Below are 21067 nucleotides of genomic sequence, written 5' to 3' on the forward strand. Positions count from 1 at the left end.
TGACAGGTATGTTCCTTTTTAAATTGCGCGTCGACGTATATACAAGGTTTTTGGAAATTTTGCATTTCAAGGATAATATAAAAGGAAAAAGGAGCCTCCTTCTTACGCCAATATTAGAGTAAAAATCAGACTATTCATCATAAATCAGCTGATAAGTGATTACACAGATGTGTGGAGAAGCCAGTCTATTGCTGTATTTCCATAAGGTTTATGGTTTCAATCAGGTACTTGTGGATGAGAATACTGCGTGAGGTCTACTGTTCACAGAACTACTAGTTTCAAGTAGTTCCAAAATTATCCACCAGGTTTAGTGGTAAACGCAGTACTTAAGCTGGGTTTGGGTAAATTTCAATTTGTCTAAATAACCTAAAAGATTATGTTCAATTATGTTTCAATGTGGGAGGTTTAGTTTATACTTTTTTATTCTTTCAAATGGCAACAAGATGATATTATTATGAATGTTTTGATTCTTGAATAATGAACACAAAATGAAAAGTTTTTTGATCAGCTGTTTTAGCGCACTTGAAATTTGGACAATCTGGATGTCAACAATGCTTGTTATCGTCGACTGCGGAAGTTGAAGTTAGAAGTCCTATCTTACTCGGAAAATCGAATCTGAATAGTTTTTAATATCTTATTTGTATTTCATCCAAATAAAATGATAGTATCTTATTGCAGAATATTTTATTTTATTTCTAGAAGCATAAACTGATTCCGTTTCATAAACCATTTTGTAAACACGTTCACATCAAATCATAATCAGCTGACTTCAAGGTTATTTTACAGCCCTAGGGCCGTGAAACTTTTACCGGCCTGTTCAGAAAACAATCATTTTCGGCCTCCATATGACGCACGAAAACCAGCTCATTACATCCAAGTGGGGCGAAAAATACTTTACTATACTATAATAATATGTGTTTGGGTGATCATAATATTATTATTATTATAAAACCTGAAAAATGTCGTACAAAAACACGTAAAAAATTAGTAGCCTTCGCCACCATCTTGGCACGCGCCGGAAATGACGCGACTCACTTCCGGTCACTCACGTGACCATCCTCAACAGCGGTTTTACTCCAGATACAAGTAGGACCGAAAGAAGGACTTTACAATGGATTACCTTTATTTCATTCTGTTGCTTAGCAATAGTGCTTTGGATCAAAGCCAAACTGTTTGCAATATTCTTCATGTCAGTTTGGTCCACTGAAAAACTGTGAATCTGTCCATTGGCCCTAAAAATAGAAGAGAGAAGTTTACATTAATTGAGAAAACTGAATAATTCATTCAACAGGTCTAGCTTAAATGTTATTGGATATGTGAACCTACAAAGTCTCAGATTGTTGAGACATTTTCAACTCTATAGTTATTTTTGTTTGTACATTCTAATGACAACAATCGAAAATACAGACAATCCAAACCTAGAAACTTACAAAATTATGCATTCGTAAGAAAGTTAATGCAAGTAACGAAGTGAAGTTCAAAGTAATGTCCAAGCATTTTTGAATAAATACAATTACCTTTCAGGATTTTCCATCTCTGGCTTGTTCAGTTGTTTCTCGGACATCATATTAGGAATTGAAGAAGACCAATTTGACTCACTTGGACTCATTTCCCTTGATGTCATATCCAATTGGTGGTTGACTCCAGTTGACATATTCAAATCTAGGTTGTTGACAGATTTCAAATCTATATTGCGGTTGTTGACACTTGTCAAGTCTATTTCAAGGTCGCTGACTCTGGAAAGTATTAGTTTGAAATTTGAAGATTTTAGAGACAAGTTAGATTTTACATAATATGATTCAAACCTATGTAAAATCCAGATTTGAAATACCTTTAAACCTCAACTTTATTTTAGAAGGATAAGAGTTTTTAGCAAATTTTCATCACGAATAGGTTATGATAAGAGCTATGGATTTGTTATGGTGACGTTCCGGTCTTGGCTGGCACTACCAGCTACAGTGACAAAATGACATGTATTGAAATGAGACTGCTTTTGGAGCAGTCTGGCAGTCGACATCTACACACAAGCACCGTCTGCTGCAAGCATTCAAAGGGTTTCTTTGATCCATGGCCAACAATTTTCTTTTATCAGTATGAAACGGAATGAGTTTTGCAGTCTACATCCACAGAGATCTCAACTGTTGAAACAATATTAAAAGAAAAATGCTTTTTCATTTTCGAAAGCATTGTTCTACCCCATTCAGCTTCAGAGGTGGCAATTATTGATCCAAAAACTTATTTCGACAGCCAGAATTAAAAACGACTACACTTTCAGAGCGATGGGCATAGCATTATCCTAACTAATATATATGGACGGCTTTATGCATAAAGGAACCAAGCGCCAGGTAACCCAAACTGAGTAAATTGACCTCAAAGTTTATGATGGGTCCTCAGTTCTAATTAAACATAAACAGTTTTAAATAAATGCTACATGATGAATAAGGTTATTTCACGTTTATTGATATAGTTTTTATTGACTACAGATTAAATTTAATAGTATAGTTTAGCAAAAAATGGTGCTTGGTTCCTTTATGCTCAATAGTCAATGCTACATGCTATATATGGAAGCGAATATTGGCTCTAAAGAAGCCCACTAGTTATTTAATTACTATTGATCCATTTTACAAATCATATCTTCTGTTACGCTTGCGCGACTTGCAGTCAGAACTGACTGTCAAGATTGGAACGTTAACTTCAGTTTCAACTAGCTCTGCAGATGTCTAATGTTTGTATTGAGATGTTCATGTAAACTTATAGGATGACTTTTACTTGATTTTTGTTCTTTTCATTTATCACCAAAAGCAGTCAATCAATTCCAAAAAAAACCGCCAATTATGCATGAGAAATAATTATTTTTACACTAAATTTTGAAAACTATATATTTTTGAGCCATTGATTGCTTATTAATAACTGATAATTACAAAAGTACAACTTACTGGAGCATTTCATCTGCTTCTGGATACTCTGAATACTCTGAACCTCTCTGAGGTTCTTGCGATGAAAATATTTCTTGGACTTCCCGGCTTGGACTGCTACCACCACTAGCAAATGCAACAACTCCTCCACATGGCTGTCAAAAATCATAAAGATCATTGTTGTGCAACAACAGTTTTTTTAAATCTCTTTCCTTGTAACTTTCTATGAAATATGGTATTTTGAGATTAGAGATCTCTGGCACCAAGAAATTGTGTAGTTGTTATAGATTGGTTCAAGAGGATAGTTTTGGAATAGAAAACGGACAGAGAAAATTTTTGATAACGAATAACAACTTCAATCAGGCGCGGATCCAGCAATCTGCCGGGGGACCCACCCCCGTTCGACTCCCCCCACCCGGAAAATGTTTGAAGTTTTCAATCGATAACAGCATTATTTTTTAATATTAATTACATTTTTGGATTTTTTTATTCAAATGCCAAGATACTTATTTCTGCTTCCTCTAAATTTTTCCCAAATCCCACGTGGAAAAATAAGGGGGGCGATCGCCCCCAAGATTGAAATCTTGGTAAAAAAGAATAATTATGGTTTAGAAAAAAATATATAGAGTGAGTCATAGGAAAAGTTATGAATCGATCACACTTACTAGTTATTTATTCATGGATATAATCATAAATCATATAAATATGATTGGGAAGGAACAACAGGCTTGGCCCAAAACTATTCCATTCCCAAATTTTGATAATGAATAACATGTCCAATATAGTATGTTATCGAAATAGTATCACACTTACTAAATCAGGTTTTGGCAAAGGAGTTGTTGAATTGGATAGCTTGTTGACAGTCTCGTGGAACGACGTTTCTTCTTCCATTTTCACAGATGGAATAGATCCAACCTGAAAGTCACGATAAAATAATTGAAGATGAGATACAAGAATGTATCACTGAGTTCAGAAAATGTATACGTTCTGTGTACAATAAATTATTCCAGTTCCAATCGTAAATTGTTCCATCACGTGACTGGTGCATAACTACCTGTTCCCATGGAACACCACTCAAGTTTTTGGCGCACACTTTTGAAATTAATTTCCACCAAAGAGTGTCGTAGAGTAACTGCGTAAATTAACAAAGGCCGCTGTAGTGTATTATAATAATTATTATTTCATCTAATAAATTAAGTTCATTATTTGAAGCAATAGTGCAAATTCAAATAAAGTAGCTGTTGCTGGTGCACGCAAATACTCTATGCTGGCTATAACAGATCAAAGAATAATAGGTACTAGGTTGGCTATGTTGTAAATGTAAACATTTTATTATTGTTATTGTTACTATTATTATGTTGTCAGGACAGGTTGATTTTTTATAATTGTTCAATAGACAATAGTTGAGCTGATATGGAAGGTTACCAATGAAGCTTGTTTTTCCTGGACATGCGCAGAGAAGCAAGCAGACTACAATTCAATCGACCAATGAGAGCTCTTCAAATGTGGTACTGCCACAATTTACCAGGCTTCGATTGTGGGGCAGGAATTTGTTACTGGTAACAAGTTTCTGGTACAGAATCTGTCAAACTTGTTCCCATGGGACGCGGAACTTTTTACTGGGTAAATTGTGAATCGGGCAATTTACCACCTTTCATGTACACAGAACGGGCCCAATATGAACACAGAGTTCAAGAATGTTATTAGAATATTATTTTAAAAAAGGGGGATTCTTTTCATAGGTTCAATTATGCTGTTCTATAGTTTTTTATAAATTTTGAACAATTAGAAGACATAGTTTCCAAAGATATAGCCTAGTTGCAATGAAATACGAACCAATTTGTAATCTTAACAAAATGAATGCGTAAATACATTATCAGCTAGTTTTAATATTCATTATTCTTTTTAGGTCTACTGATTAAGACACACATTATCAAGCCTATTCTTTATTTTATTGCAATACTACTAGCATTAACTCTTCAAGAGCCATTTTCAAGTGTAACTCAAATTGAAAATGACTCTTGAAGAGTTGAAACTAGAGTTGTTGCAATAAAATAAAGGGTAGTTGATAATTTTTTCATTGTTTTTTAAGGGTACTTGATAATTTTTTCATTGTTTTTATTAACATCTTGGCACAAATAAAATACAGTTGTTTACAGACATCTTGAACAGTTAGTACCATTAAACTATCCTTTGCAAGTGTTGAGTAATTTCAAATAGAATTGATCAAGTGAGCATTGGATGATGCATTGAGTTGAATTACCAAAGTGTTTGAGCTGGCGTCAAAGGCATCGGGGGTGATGAGGTTGATGTGCATGGGTGAGTGGTTGGGCATTGGCATTGAAGGCAGAGCCACTGCAGCTGCTGCCATTTCCACCGACACTTGCTCACCACCAATGCCCACGCCAACACCGTTCTCATCGTTCTCATTGTATCCTGAAAGCAATTTGTATTTTCATTTAAATTATTGAGGTTCAAGTTGGGGTTTTTTCTAACCAGTATATGATATTATTATCATGTGAGAAATTGTAAGCAGCGCTTAACTTGTATAATTGAAAGTTCCAGGGGGCCGTCCCCCCAAAAAAACTAAATTTCAACTTCTCAAAACTCGTTTTTAGTGATTTTAAAGCTCCTAGTTGTGTATTTTAACCATCATTTTCCCACATGTTCAATAAAACTACCTTCCTCCCTCTCCCTCTCAAAGGTACCGGTGCGTACCGTCACAAATTAAGCCCTGATTATAAGTGAGATAGCCTTATTTCATAAAAATTAATCGTACCTTTTTATTTCTTGATTGTTGAGCAGAATTTATGAAATAATGAGTAATGTTTATTAAATAGTCTTAACAAGGAGTTTAATTGCTTACCAAGTGAATTTTGTGACCCAGATCGACCATCAATTGATTTTTGACGTGTTTGGAAAAGAATGTTGCACTCTTGTAGAGACTTTGGTTGAACGAGATACATTTTTATGAGGACAGCTGACTGATTGTCCTGTTCCTGCTTGTCATCGTCTTCGTCGCCTGCAAAATGTTTCAAATACTAATTAGTAACGTTTGGTTATTATTTTATATGAATTGAACAAAAAATTATAGTGATGATTACTATGATATATCTTACATGGAACACTACTAGGAAGATAGAAAAAAAATTGAAGGTTGATTGATTGATTGATTGAAAAAATCTCATAGTTCACTCTTGGGGTGGTTTTTACCCTCCCTCAACCTCAAGTTTATGCTTCACATGCTTCACAATCTTTGCAAAGCTTATGAAGATATAGTGATGAATACTATTATATAAGTTGGTAAACCCAGCTGTTACATCAGCTTCACTATCCCTATCATTATAATTTGTTGATTTTACAGAAATAAACAGTTCGGTTTTAGAACCAAAACGAACCACATTACTTAACTGGTGCCGAAACCCTATTTGTTAATTTTGTTTCTTTTGTTTAACTTAGTTTCTATTTGTTAAAATTTGTTTGGTTTTTGGCTTCATTACTTCCTTTTATCATGGATGATGATGAAACTCTTCAATCAGCCTTTATGAATGTGCGATGTTTGATGGTCATGGTCAATTCAATTCATCAAGTCCAGGGCTCTTCTACCTTGCTACTTCCATCGGGAATAGCAAGAGAACCTCGAGTAAGGCTTGGGAAGGCCTAGCTCGACCCCGAGACGCCGATCCTGAGAGCCAGAAACACCCGGTACCCGAGGTCAGGGACCCGGTGACCAGCCGCGAGCCCAGTTCTGAGTCTCTTCTACCTTTCTACTTCCATCGGGAATAGCAAGAGGACTTCGAGTAAGGCTTGGGAACGCCTTTCTCGACCCCGGGACGCCAGACCTGATAGCCAGAAGCAGCCGGTGCCCGAGGTGAGGGACCCGGTGACCAGCCACGACGCCCGGTCCCAGGGCTCTTGTACCTAGCTAATTCCATCGGGAATAGCGAGAGGACAGCCAGTGACAATTAGGAACGCTTCTCCCGTCCCGTAGACCATATTCACGGAAGACACCAGATTATTCCTACTCCTATCACTCCCCGCCCAACCCTGTTAGGCAGTGCGAAAGCACGACCCCTCTTTCCTAAAAGAGGGAATCACTTCAACAAGGTACTCAAAGCCCTGTTCCAACCCCCGACTCGAACGAGGGTGGTTGACGGACACCACATAAGCCTCCCGTCCCCTGCTGCGGCCCACCCCAGACGCCGACTAGCCGACTGAGTCTAGCCGGCCCAGAGCGACACTGGGAATTCTAGTAGAAGAAGGTGCGGGCCAAAATCTACTCAGAAGATTGGCCCACGAACGTGGGGCTAAAGGTAGGAGGAGAAGAACAGCGATGAGTGCTGAAGAGAAGTGTAATTGCGGCGGAGAGGACAAGGAGACGCGAGAGGAAAGCAGCGATCAGGGAGTGTCCTGGATCTACAAACTCCATCGTAATGAAGCAGTGAAACTAGCAACATCGGCGGGGTTACCATCAACAGGTACGATGGCCGAGCTTAGGAAAATTCTAGTGGATCACCACAGGAGAACAGCAGGCGAATCCAGCAGTCCAAACCAGGCTAGCGATGGAGCTAGTGAGGGTTACCACGAGGCGGACGGAGCAACGTCACTGTGGCCTCCTATAGAGGAGGATCATCAGGAGTCTTCCAGACTCGAAAGATTACCCGAGGAGGCGTCACCAGCTTCAGATGGCGAATCCTGTCATTCATGGGTGTATCGCCTACGGAGCAGAGACGCCGTCGAATTGCTCTTAGAGACGCCGTCGAATCGCCCAACCGACGGCACCTGTTCTGAATTGAGGAGAGCATTAGCGGAACAGCGGCAACGTTTCCTCACAATGCTTCCACCACTTCCAAATGAGGAAGCTTTGCTACAGCCAACAACGCCGAGATCAATACCGGCTAATGCGGATACTGATACTCTGTATCATGCGAGACCTGCATTGGTGAGACCAGATGTAACACCAGCTCACCAGTACGTGCCTCGACACGTACCGAAGTCGCCTACCAGAGCTGCAGCACCTCACACTCCATTTATGGACCCAGGAACCGTGTGTGATAAAGTTCGGGGATGGAGGTTGTCCTATGATGGCAACGGAGACGCTCCTAGTTTTCTAGAGCGCCTCGAAGAATTACAACAAGCCTATGGGCTGACAGGGGAGCAGTTGTTCCCGGCGCTACCAGAAATGTTAGCGGGAAGGTGTTCCTTGTGGATGCGGAACCGGAGGAGGTTCTGGCATCACTGAAACGACTTTGTAAGAGACTTCGGGTCTCGTTACTATCCAGCGACCTACGAGGAGGACCTGGATACTCAAATCCTGGGTCGACGGCAACGTGAAGGCGAGGCCATCGACGACTACGTGGAGGAACTTCAGACCCTCATGAGGAGGAGAGGAGACTTCTCAATCAGCTGCAGAGGCTCTACAAGCTGTACATAAGGGAAGCCAAAGTTTATTCGGTTGACGATCTACATAAGCTAGCCAGACAATATGAGCGAATAAAGCTCGAAGAGAAGAGTGCACAACAGAGGCAACGAGCTGCGAAGCAGAAGGAGGTGCGTAAACCAGTAAAATCTCGTCCCGAACCTGATCCTACAACAACACAACGACTTGTGGAGTCAACTCCAGTGGGTCCTGTATGTTGGCAGTGGGTCACTGGAGGTCGGAGTGCCCTGAAGCTTCTCTCTGCTCAACATGCAGGAAGTCTCGTTCCAGTTGCACCTGTGAGAGAGACCAGAAAAGGTCTACGGATGAAGCGGCTGTGGTGAAAACCCGGAATCAACTCCAACTAGAGCCGGAATTGCAGTTCGACAACAGACTGTATACAACAGTCGAAGTAGCTGGCAACCAATATCGCCCTACACAGCAGGGTGCGGTCTTTGCCAATGGAACGGCAGCGCGGCTGTATGGAAAGGTGGAGATTAACCTGAAAGTCGGCCAAAAGGTGCTGCCCACAGTGATCACTATCATGGAAGGATTATCACCCGAATTTTTATTCGGCATGCAGTTTCTGGGGGAGCACAAGGTGAAGATCGACACTCGCACCCGTACCGTGGAGTGGGAGCCTCAACCCAGGGAAAAAGGTGAACCAACTATCCGGAAGAATGTGAGGGTCCGAGAGAGAGAGATGAAGTCCGGTGCAGCACAATAGAAACGCAAAGAGAGTGTCCGCAGCCCCAGGAGACACGTATCTTCATGCTGTACGTGTCCAAGACGTCTGGCTCAATGCACTAGTCGACACCGGGGCTGAGCTGTCCTATGTCTCTGGAGAGGCAGCACGACGGCTGAAGAAGTCTGGCGAATGCCGGATTAAAGCAATCAGTCATCAATCTATTTTGGTGACTGGAGAGAAGCTTCCCGTAGTGGAGGAGCTGAAGCTGACTGCCGAAGTGTGCAGTAGACGAGTATACTGGAGAGTGGCAGTGATCAACGAGTTAGAATCCGAAATGATTTTGGGATTAAGCCATTTGAAGGCGATTCGAGCAAAACTCGATTTAAGGCAGAGGAGGATGGTATTGCCTCCTGCCTTAGTGGAGCAGGTGATGACTGTGACTTCCGAAAAGGAGGAGTTCGAAAAATTCCTGGAGATGGAGCTGAAAAAATTCCAAGATGTGCCAGGTGCGACCCACCTCCTAGTATAGAATCAGGCTGAAAGAAGGAGCTGAACCGTTCCGTCAACGTCCGTATCCTCGTAATCCGCTTATGCAGGCGGGTTATAAACGAGGATGTCGACAGTATGTTCTCAACCAGCAGGTGATTGAGCCGAGTAGCAGCCCTTGCAGTTCACCAATTGTCTTGGTGAAAAAGGCTAAACGAAAAATGCGGTTTTGCATTGATTTCCGTCAGATTAATGCACTCACAGAACGAGATGCATACCCGTTGCCGAATATGACAGGTATCTTGGATCGATTGAGGAATGCTAAATAAATTTATTTAATCGACTTGAAGAGTGGATATTGGCAAGTGCCATTGGAGGAGCAGAGTAAACAGCTAACAGTGTTTACAGTTCCTGGAAAAGCCCCCATTCCAGTTCAGGATGATGCCGTTTGGTCGACACTCAGCGACACTCAGTGAAACTCGAAAGTTATAGAATACAATTGACAGGTGTAGCAGTGAAAGCAGTCAATTATCATTTTGTTGTTGCAGCTATTTACTGTCCTCCCAGATATTCCATCAGAAAAGATGAATATTTATCATTGCTTGATATGTTAGGAGACAAATTCATTTTTGGTGGAGATTTCAATGCAAAGCACGTGCATTGGGGATCGCGCTTAACAACACACAAGGGAAGACAGCTCTATGAAGCAATGAGAGAGATGAGGTGCGAAGCTCTTTCAACTGGTAAACCAACCTACTGGCCCACTGATACGAGGAAAATCCCAGATCTTATAGATTTTTTTCTGACAAAGAATATATCAGTAAATTATTTGCATTTAGAGGATAGTTTCGATCTAAATTCGGACCACTCACCCATCATTTTGACTCTCAGTGATTCAATTCTACAGAAGGAAAATGCTTGTCCTGCGCTAGTCAACAGCCACACGGATTGGGATGGTTTCCAAAAGATGCTGGATGAAAGAATAGAGTTGAACTTGCCATTAAGAAACGAAGAACAGATTGATCGGGAGTTAGAGAAATTTGTTACTGATATCCAACAGGCAGCATGGTGTAATACTCCACAATTCAGAAGAAGAACCACTGGAAATAATTACCCTGCGGAAATCAGAGAAATGATTGTGGAAAAACGAAGAGCAAGGAGATGGCAGCAATCACGTTCCCCTCAAGACAAAAGAGTTTTAAACAATCTAACTCAAGAACTAAGGAGAGAGATTCAATGTATCAAGAGTGAATCAATCAATAATTACTTGATAAACTTAACAGCAGAACGCAGTACAGACTACTCACTCTGGAAGGCAGCTAAAAAAATAAAAAACCCATTCATCAATCTCCTCCTCTCAGGAAGCAGAACAGACAATGGGCAAGGAGTAGTGATGGAAAGGCACAGACCTTTGCAGATCATCTTGTCAACGTTTTTAAACCAAACAACACAATTGAAGAAGACACTTTAGAAGCAGAGGAGAACATCTTACAACCAAATCAAGAAATAATGTGTGTCACAGTAGAAGAGGTGAAAAGAGAAATAAGAAATCTGAATAACAAAAAGACCCCTGGATTCGAAATGATAACTGGCTTAGTCCTCAAGCACCTACCAAGAAAAGCAATAGTAAAATTAACACACGTTTTGAATGCCTCTTTCAGACTCAAATCTGTACCAGGAATATGGAAAGTAGCAGAAGTTATAATGCTACTCAAGCCAGGTAAAGAGCCACATGAAGTATCATCATATAGGCCAATATCATTGCTACCTGTGCTTGCCAAGTTGTTTGAAAGGATCTAGGGATGGGTATCGAAAGACAAAACATCGATGTTTTGAACATCGATGTTTTTTTTCATCCTAACATCGATAAGTGAAAAACATCGAACAGTAAACATCGATGTTTTTGAACATCGATGTTTTTAAACATCGTTTATCGCCCTACGTTTTTATGGATGATACTATTAGTCCAGTCAATATAGACAAAAAAGGGGGTGTGCTTGCAATTTATATTGTAGTTCTGATTTTTTAATATATTATTTGGGTACATAAGAGAAGTGCAGAACCAATTTCTTCATGCAAGATTTCCTTGTGCTAGATACAAGATAGCCCAAAAACCTCGTATTTTCGGCTCATTTTCCAGTTTTCAGCTATTTCTGCCAAATCTCTCCCAGATTATATAATTCTGAAAAAAATGAGATCACTCGGAACTCTGTATCTCCAATGAGTACTTTGTTATAATTTTTCAAAAATGAGTAAAATTTGAAGAAAAAATCAATTCTGATGAATTTTAGTTTTTAATCAACAATATCTTCCGATTGTTACAATTTAGATGTATATTTCAAAATCCCCCTAGGCGTATTTTTGTGCTATACAATCTGAGATCAGGTAGAGCGCTCTATGTCATATAGATTTCCAGGTACGCCTGACAACAATGCTCCTTGTATTGTGGAAAACACCTCATTTTCAGCTTCAACCATCATCACCATCTACTTTGTCCTCACATTGATATTTCGCACAATGACATAAGTTCATGGGTAAGAATCACCCGTTAGATGCACTTAATTTCAGTATTTCCTAGTAGAGGCACGCCTCAGTAGAGGACACCTCAAGGATCAAAATTTCAAACACTTATAATTTACTTGCTCACACTTGCTTTACATGCTCAGATTTCATCTTACTACACTTAATTCTTCTCGGCTCGCCAAGGCGGTTCAAAATCATGCATCAACTGTCAAATTCGGTCAAAAAATAGAAAATTTATTGTTGAGTGTAGGTACTTCATATTCAATACATAAGAAATGGCCAATGTCTATATTCAAAGCAATGTATCTCGGTAACCCATTATTATAAAAATTATTACATGATCTTGAAATGTACAATAGAATTTTCTATTTCATCTGCTGTAAACAATTCATGAAAGAATATGTTCGTAAAGTGAGATTTGATTGTTGAAAAAAATCCGGAAATTGTAGATATTTTTCTCATATTAACGGTTTTGGCAGTTCTATGATAGCAAAAAGTGATTCAAGATGGATTTTAGGCAACTGAGCTCGTAGAGGATGAATTTATCTACAATTTGTAATCAACCGTAAGCTTCCATGATGTATCAGACTCGTTTTAGAAACTCTTGATCAACAGTAAAATTACGAAAAAATGTAAAAACTGAAATCGCCATTTTTAAAATCTTAACTTCCAAATTGTATTGGAATCGAAAGTATTATTTATCGGAGTGGGTAGAGGGGGACAATTTTCACATCCTCACTTGATTTGGAAATTTTTTCAGAAGTATTTCACAAGACATGCAGCTTTGAATATAGAAATTGGTCATTTTTTGTGTATTGGAATATGGGCTTAAGTACACTCAACAAATTTTTTTTCATTTTCGCCGAATTTGACTTATGATTCATGACTTTGGACCGCCTTGACGAGCGGAGAAGAATGAAGTGTAGTACGATGAAATCTGAGCATTGTGTCAAAAGTTATAAGTGTTTGAAATTTTGATCCTTGAGGTGTCCTTAAGCGCGACTCTCCACTAGGAAATACTGAAATGAAGTGTATCTTACGGGTGATTCTCATAGAACATAATCTCAAGAACTTATGTCGTTGTGCGAAATATCAATGTGAGGACAATGTAGTTGGTGATGATGCTTGAAGCTGAAAATTAGGTGTTTTTCACAATACAAGGAGCATTGTTGTCAGGTGTAACTGGAATATGAGATAGATCGCTATACCTGATCTCAGATTGTAGAGCACAAAAAGAGCTTCTAAAGTGACTACAATTTTATCTGGAGCTATTGTTCCAATATTTCAACAGTTACTAACTGGAATCACAGCAATTTTGGATTTGTGGTATTCAAGTAACAGTCTTTCGAATAATTGAAGTCAGGTTGTGACTAGAAAGATACATCAACTCCAGTTCACAAGATTTGTCATCTTCATGGTTTAGTCTTAAACCTCTCGGGATATCCTTGAGGATTCGGTCTTGAAATTTCACCCTAAGCTAATTTTAGCAATCATTGATACTCATATCGTATTCATTCAATACCTGATAGATTTTTTAGGAAATGAAAATGGATTAAGTTGTTTTATATGGATATCTGCACTCCTTACAATACGAGGACCTCTTTTCCAGAGCTAGATTAATTAGTGTTAAACACATGTTGAGGAAATAATTGTAGTAAGAAAAAACTCTTTCTTCCTAAGAAACGAAGAATCCGACCTCTTATTCAATTCTAAATAACTAACTATCTAACCTTGACACGGGCCACAGAAGTAATGTAAATCTTCAAGAGTATCCAACAGTCTCACATAAAAATACAGAGAGCCTGATTGAAAAATAAAAATAGCAGGAAATCAAAACTTATGCTAGATCTTCCACAACAGTGATCTATATTCACAAATAACACTAAACAGAATACTACACTATAATATAATATGATAGAGATAATGATTGTAATTCTGTTACTATTGCTTATTGCTCTCAAGATAATCCTCTTCACACAAAAAAAACTTGTATCAAATTAAAAAATTAGAATTGTTTTTACTTTTTAGTTGGGAAAAACATCGGATGACCGATGTCTAGGTAAAACCATCGATAAGTGAAAAACATCGAACAGTAAACATCGATGTTTGATGTTGAAACATCGATGTTTTTAAACATCGATGTATCGATACCCATCCCTAGATTTTACTGAGTAGGCTAACACCAATAATTGAGAGACAGCACATAATTCAAAATCACCAATTTGGCTTCAGAGTGAAACACTCAACAATAGACCAAGTGCATAGGATTGTGAATGTAATAGAGAAGAGCCTTGAAGAGAAAAAAGTTTGTTCAGCAGCTTTCCTTCATATAGGGCAAGCTTTTGATAAAGTGTGGCATGAAGGTCTTCTTTTCAAACTGAAAAAGTGCTACCAAAGCAATTTACAGATATATTAAAATCCTATCTGACTGACAGATACTTTAGAGTCAGGCATGAAAATTCATATTCTGATTTGAAGGAAATAAAAGCAGGAGTTCCTCAAGGAAGTGTTCTAGGACCATTTCTCTACCTACTCTATACCAGCGATATTCCCAGCCTTGATGAGAATACTACAGCAACATTTGCAGACGATACAGCCATATTATCAGTAGACACTAATATTCATATTGCAACAGAAAAACTACAGAGATCCATCAACAAAATTCAAGATTGGACTAGAAAGTGGAGGATGAAACTAAATGAAGCAAAGTCGATTCACATCAACTTCACCAATAAGAAGGACCTGCCCATACCTATAACAATTAACAACCAAGTTGTGCCATATGCCAATGATTCCAAGTATCTAGGTATGACCTTTGACGCAAAGCTTCGCTGGAAGGCCAATGTCAAGAAGAAGAGAGAGGAGCTTGGAATCAAATATAAGAAGCTGTATTGGCTGATTGGTAAAAACTCCAACTTACAAATCCAAAACAAAGTACTTCTGTACAAACAGATACTAAAGCCATTATGGACATATGGTATACAACTTTGGGGGTGTACCAAAGACAGCAACATCAATGTAATACAACGGTTCCAGAACCAGGTGCTGAGGAACATTGTGGATGCTCCTTGGTATGTCAGGAACAGCGATCTTCATAGAGACCTGCACGTCGACCTGGTGTCCACCGAGATCCAGAGGCATGCGGAGAGACACGAGGGGCGACTGCACCAACACGACAACGTTGAGGCGATCCAGCTGCTAGACAATGGAGGGTTGGTGCGGAGGCTCAAAAGGAGGAAACCGTATGAGCTAGTGTAGTGCTTGTTCAATTAGTGTCCAGTGAAAGAGCAGAGCAGTGATTGAGTGAATCTAGCTTCTATAGTACAGTCATAAGTGTACATATTAATTAAACAATCAATATCAGTAAGAATATCTAATGAGATATTCGCTGTTAACATTTTAAAGTAGTATGTTAGTTAGGGTAGAAAAAATTAGCTCATTAGTCTCTAGACTAGATAGATATAGTATTGACAATAAAAAAAAATTTAATCCTTGACCAATATAGAAGGCTCAACCAATGGGTTTTACCTTCACAAACAATATTCTTATCAATTTAAGTTAAAATAGAATAGCTTATTAGTCTTTAACTAGGTGCTATAAAAATCAAGAAAAAGAAAAAAAATCAGTTATAGTCTTTAAACTATATAATATTAGGAGAAAATTATAAGTCAGCCTATACTGAATAATATTTATCCATGAGGTAATGGTTTAAATAATTATTGAAGTCAGAGAATGAAGCTGGTGGTAGTTGCTTTAATCTGTGGTAATTAGGAAAATTACGATGCAGTAATTAACAGACGTTATTATACTGTAGGATATAAGTCAATTACGTTGCAATGGATTATCCATAGTAAATGAATAAATTGCGTTTGATTGTAAGTCATGATGCTCTACAGTCGTATTTTATTAGCTTCAACTATGATTCGATTTTTCTAATATTCTTTCAAAAATAAAACCTGAGGGCCAGTTATAAATCTAAATAAAATGTACATTATTTCAATTCAAACAATTCTATGTTGGTTCGAAAAATTTATTGTACTGTTAGTGAAGCAGTCGAAGTTCTATTGTACTATTGTTCTAATTGTGATTTAGTCACGTCTTGAAGATGAATCCAAGTTTCACACAGCCTATTGTTATGAGTGATTATTTTCCGTGGCTATATTTTCTCTCTAATATCGCAATTCTATTAAGAAAATTCAATAAGAGAACATTGTCATCATTTTATATTGAAATAAACAGTGAGAAATAGCACTAGTCCTATATTGTATCACTGCCAGTTTAATCTGAATTTCAGTACTACGTGACTGTTGAGCTGTCGTCGCTTATAAGATAAAGCAATCAACTTGTTTTGTCTAACCATCAGATTATTCTCGTGGGATCTTGAAGTTTCATTATATTCAGGTTGATAAATTCCAGATTATTCCTGTTTCCTCCAGTTTATTGAAACTTTTCTAGCTCACTTCTTTCAGTCTGTTGTTAGTTCTCAACTAGTTAACATCATGCCGCACCGCTTCAATCTGATCAGAATCCCTAGCTACTTGCACCACTAGCTTCCGGGAGTACCCCTGCCCCCGCCCATTCGCTTGACCGCCGCCGACCGTGGACGAGGCCTCGCCCTGGTTACTATTGGAGACAGGCCGACAGTAAAGAAAGTGACACATCAGTCATTTCGAGTCGCAAGTGTCCGCGCTCGGGTTGCCCGAGGGTCCGGGTCCGCCTTCCCGACGGACGTCGCACGTGGATGAAGCCTTGAAACCCTTTATTAGCCCGGCCATAGCAGTGCGCAAGCACGGCGAAATAAGGCAGTGCGAGAGCACGGCCACCCGCAGGGCGGAAGCCCGGCCATAGCAGTGCGCAAGCACGGCAAAGTAAGGCAGTGCGAGAGCACGGCCACCCGCAGGGCATAAGCCCGGCCATAGCAGTGCGAAAGCATGGCTCACAGTGCGAAAGCACGGCTTGCAGTGCAAAAGCATGGATCGCAGTGTGGAAACACGACAACCGGATTGCTAGCTTGTCCGAACGTTGTGTGCAAGCATGACACATCGGTCAGTGTGTGTCTGGTCGTCATCTTGCAGGCGCACCGCGGCATTGCGAAAGCATGGTTCGCAGGGCAGAAACCCGGCTATGTGTTCTGTGTTTCCCCATATGCTGCAGTGCGTGAGCACGGCTTTTTCCGGGTGGGGCGAAAATCCTTGCGCCTTGCTGTGACAGCCCACCAGCAGAGTGCAAGTTCTGTTTCCTAATGTCTAAGCAGGGGCCAGTTTCCTGCTAGTCAGTGGTTGTGGACACATCAGTATCAGTCTAGCCTTCGATGAGAGCGGTCGTGTCGATAGTGTCGTTTTAATCAATAACCGGCCGCTGCGCGATAAAATTTTCAGAACGAACTTTTACTAAATTAATCTATTATGGCAGAGTGTTTCAAGTGTAAATTGAGTTTCTCAGATAAAGAAATCGTGGTAGAGTGTAAAAATGGGTTTCACCCAGTGAGTACCAGATTAGAATCCATCGATAAGTTTAAAAAAATGAACTCACAAGCCAAAGCTGCATGGAAATGAGACAACTTCAAGCAGGATGAAAATACTTCAGGTCAGTCGGATAATCAATATAAACATTTCTCAGAAATAATAGAAAGTCTTCAAAGAGAAATAACTGATCTTAAAACCTCCTTCTACTCGAAATTGGACGAAGTCAACAAAACACTGGAAAATCTGAACACAAAAACTGATGAAATTAAAGAACACATCAACACTCTCACAGTCGAACATCATGCTTTGAAACAAAAGTACTTGAGAAAGAAAACTCGGAAACCAAAATGCATGTTCAGAAATTGGAAAATGAAATTCACGATCTTCAGCAGTATACCAGAAAGGATAATCTAGAAATCGTTGGTATTCCCGAAACCAAGCAGGAAAATCTACTGGTCGTCATGGAGGCTGTCGCAAAATCTATAAACGTGGATTTCAAGAAGGAAGACCTATCGATTGTCCACAGAATGCCAACCGCCAAAGGATCTTCTTCTATCGTGGCGAAATTCAGTTCCAGGAGTAAGAAAATTGAATGGATCGCCGCGGCAAGGAAAATGAAAGGCATCAAGTCCACCGATATATGCAACAAGCTACCCAGATCAGACGTCTATGTGAATGAACACCTCTCACCCTACTACAAACGATTACTAGGTAAAGCTAAAAGTCTAAAAATAAATAAAAAGCTTACTTTCGTCTGGGTTTGTGATTGTAAAATTTTTGTTAAAAAAAAGTGAACAATCTCGAACAAAAAGAATCATGAACGAAGAGGACTTGAACGAATATAATAATTAGATCGTCAATATGAATGTTTTCTTAATTTATTATTGCGCAGTGCATTGGTTTTATTTACTGTATTTTCCTATCAGGTTTCATATTATTTCCCTTATTTGAAATTTTGAACCTTATTTAAAATTTAAAATCTTGTCGTGTTTCACTTTTTTATTCTTCTATTTTCTTTTCTTTTGAGTTATTGATGAATAATGAGTATAGCTTTGATGAGGTGATCGATTTGGAGTGTTTTGATACAATTGAGAGTGATGATATTTTTAATTTTGAGCCCTATTTTCATATAGATGCAACAACAGATTCTATTGAAGCTTTTAATGTAATACATATGAATATACGGAGTTTGGGGAAAAATTTTGATGAGTTTGTATACGTCTTAGAAAACTGTAAAATAAATTACGATGTAATAATTCTAACGGAAACGTGGATGACTGATGATAAAATTTTTGATCACAGTTTAGGTGGCTATAGAGTTATAGATAAGCCGGGGCAACTAAACAGGAGTAACGGATTATGTATTTTTGTGAAAAATAGCATTGACGTAGATTATCTCAACTACGAAAATTCGGAGGCAGATATAATTCCGATTAGATTAAAAGCTTTCAACCACTTCATAACATTATTTGCAATTTACAGGTCTCCATCCTCTAATATCGAACTTTTTCTGAATGAGCTAGATGCAAGTCTGTCTGACATTCATGAAACAGAAAATATTCTTTTGATTGGAGATTTAAACATAGATATTTTGCGTAATAGTAATCTAGCAAATGAATATAGTAGCCTTATGCAGATGTATGGTCTAAGATCTCTTGTGAATAAGCCAAATAGAATTTCATGTGAAACAAAAACATGTATTGATCACATATTTTGGAGAAATGTAAATTTTAAAGAAGATAATGTAATAAGCTCTATACAGAAAACCTATATTACTGATCATTTCTGTACTACTTTTCACGTGAGAAATCCAAACACATTTTTTAAAGAAGTAAGAGAGGTCTTCACAGAAAAAAATAATTATAAGAAATTGATAGAAGGGCTACAAAAAGAAAGTTGGGGAAATGAAATTTCCTTCAATGATCAAAATATAGACTTAGATGATAAGATTGATAAATTTTGTAGTAAGTTAATAAGCAATATTAAATCAGCTAGTGAACAGATAAAAATAAAAAATAAAAATAGACCACTGAAAAAATGGATAACTCCGGGGCTGATAAGATCCATTAGAGAGCGTGATGAATTGCATAAAAACTAAACAGTCAGCCATTCAATATTGAATTACAATCTAGGTACAAAACATATAGAAATTTATTGAATAAACTTATAAGAAAAACTAAATTTGAGCATTACAAAACCATAATCTCTAATTCTAAAGGAAATAGTAAAAAAACTTGGAATTGCATAGAAGAAATTCTAGACATCCAACGTGCAAATAAACCGCCCAATATTGATCCAGATATTTTAAATGGTTATTTTGCTGGAGTGGGGAGAACTTATGCTGAAATAATCGATATTGTACAACACTCAGTGGATGCACAACGTTTACGTTGTTTAGCGGCGGACAGTCCACATTCATTCTTCATGCGTCCAACGAGCTCCGATGAGGTATTGGTTATCATCAGAAACTTGAAATCTGGCTCGTCCCCGGGGGTGGATGGACTGGGTATGTTTGAAGAATATTGCTGATATTATAGCGAAACCATTGTCAGTGTTATTCAACAAATGTTTTGAATTGGGTCATTTTCCTTCTCATTTCAAGATAGCAAAAATAGTTCCTCTATTCAAATAAGGTGACAGAAAGGCTCCCGAAAACTATCGCCCAATCAGTTTGATAAGCAATCTATCTAAAATATTTGAAAAACTTATAAAACGACGATTGATACCTTACCTATACCTTAATAAATATAAATTTTTAGCTGAGAATCAATTCGGTTTCCAAGAGGGCAAATCAACTGAGGATGCTATGACAAATTTAGTTCGGATAATAACAGATAACTTTCAGGGCAACAAAAAAACTTTAGCAGTATTCCTGGATTTAGCAAAAGCCTATGATACCATCCCTCACAGGTCCCTTCTGAATAAGTTGGAAAGTATAGGTTTTAGAGGAACAGTTCTAAAATTATTTGAAAGCTAATTGCAAAATAGATCTCAGGTACTCACTCTAAATGAAAAAACAAGTTTCATGATATTGACTGGGTTTGGCCTTCCCCAGGGTACAGTCCTCTCACCGATATTATTTTTGATATACATTAATGATCTCTTAAAAATAAATATTAATAACTGTACTACTATATCTTTTGCCGATGATACTGCCTTGGTTTTCACCGGACCAGATTGGAGGCATGTGGAGCGATTGACGGAATCGGGTCTGGCTATTGTGAAGTCATGGCTGGATCAACATTCATTAACTCTAAATGCAAAGAAAAGCGTTTACATGGCCTTCTCACCCTCAGTGAGATCAGCCCCCCGGGAAGGGTCACATACGGGTATTAAAATTCACTCCCCTGACTGCGCCTATTACGCATATCAACGGGTGAGGCACGAGGACTGTGGTTGCAGCTCGTTAGAAAAAGTGAATGTAATTAAATATTTAGGCGTTATGTTCGACTGTCATCTGAAGTGGAATGCTCACATTGATAGTCTGTGTAGAAGATTGAGACATGTCATATACAAGTTTCATAAGTTGAGTGGTCTCGGGGATGCGAATATAGTGAAATTGGTGTACTCG

At 38.6% G+C, this 21067-nt stretch overlaps 1 protein-coding gene across 2 annotated transcripts in view; it reads right to left on the minus strand.

Annotated features, from left to right (window-relative positions):
• The window catches only part of LOC111055383 (enhancer of mRNA-decapping protein 4), a 113130-nt gene that overhangs the window by 42722 nt on the left and 49341 nt on the right, over nucleotides 1-21067 (minus strand). For both annotated transcript variants that reach the window (XM_039423854.1, XM_039423855.1), the window contains 6 exons: nucleotides 5782-5937; nucleotides 5179-5351; nucleotides 3729-3830; nucleotides 2937-3070; nucleotides 1518-1736; nucleotides 1121-1232 (listed from right to left, as the gene is read on the minus strand). In XM_039423854.1, coding sequence (XP_039279788.1) covers nucleotides 1121-1232; nucleotides 1518-1736; nucleotides 2937-3070; nucleotides 3729-3830; nucleotides 5179-5351; nucleotides 5782-5937 — 896 coding nt within the window. The remainder of the gene's footprint in view (nucleotides 1-1120; nucleotides 1233-1517; nucleotides 1737-2936; nucleotides 3071-3728; nucleotides 3831-5178; nucleotides 5352-5781; nucleotides 5938-21067) is intronic.

Source organism: Nilaparvata lugens, chromosome 3 (genome assembly GCF_014356525.2).
Source record: "Nilaparvata lugens isolate BPH chromosome 3, ASM1435652v1, whole genome shotgun sequence".
Lineage (NCBI taxonomy): Eukaryota > Metazoa > Arthropoda > Insecta > Hemiptera > Delphacidae > Nilaparvata > Nilaparvata lugens.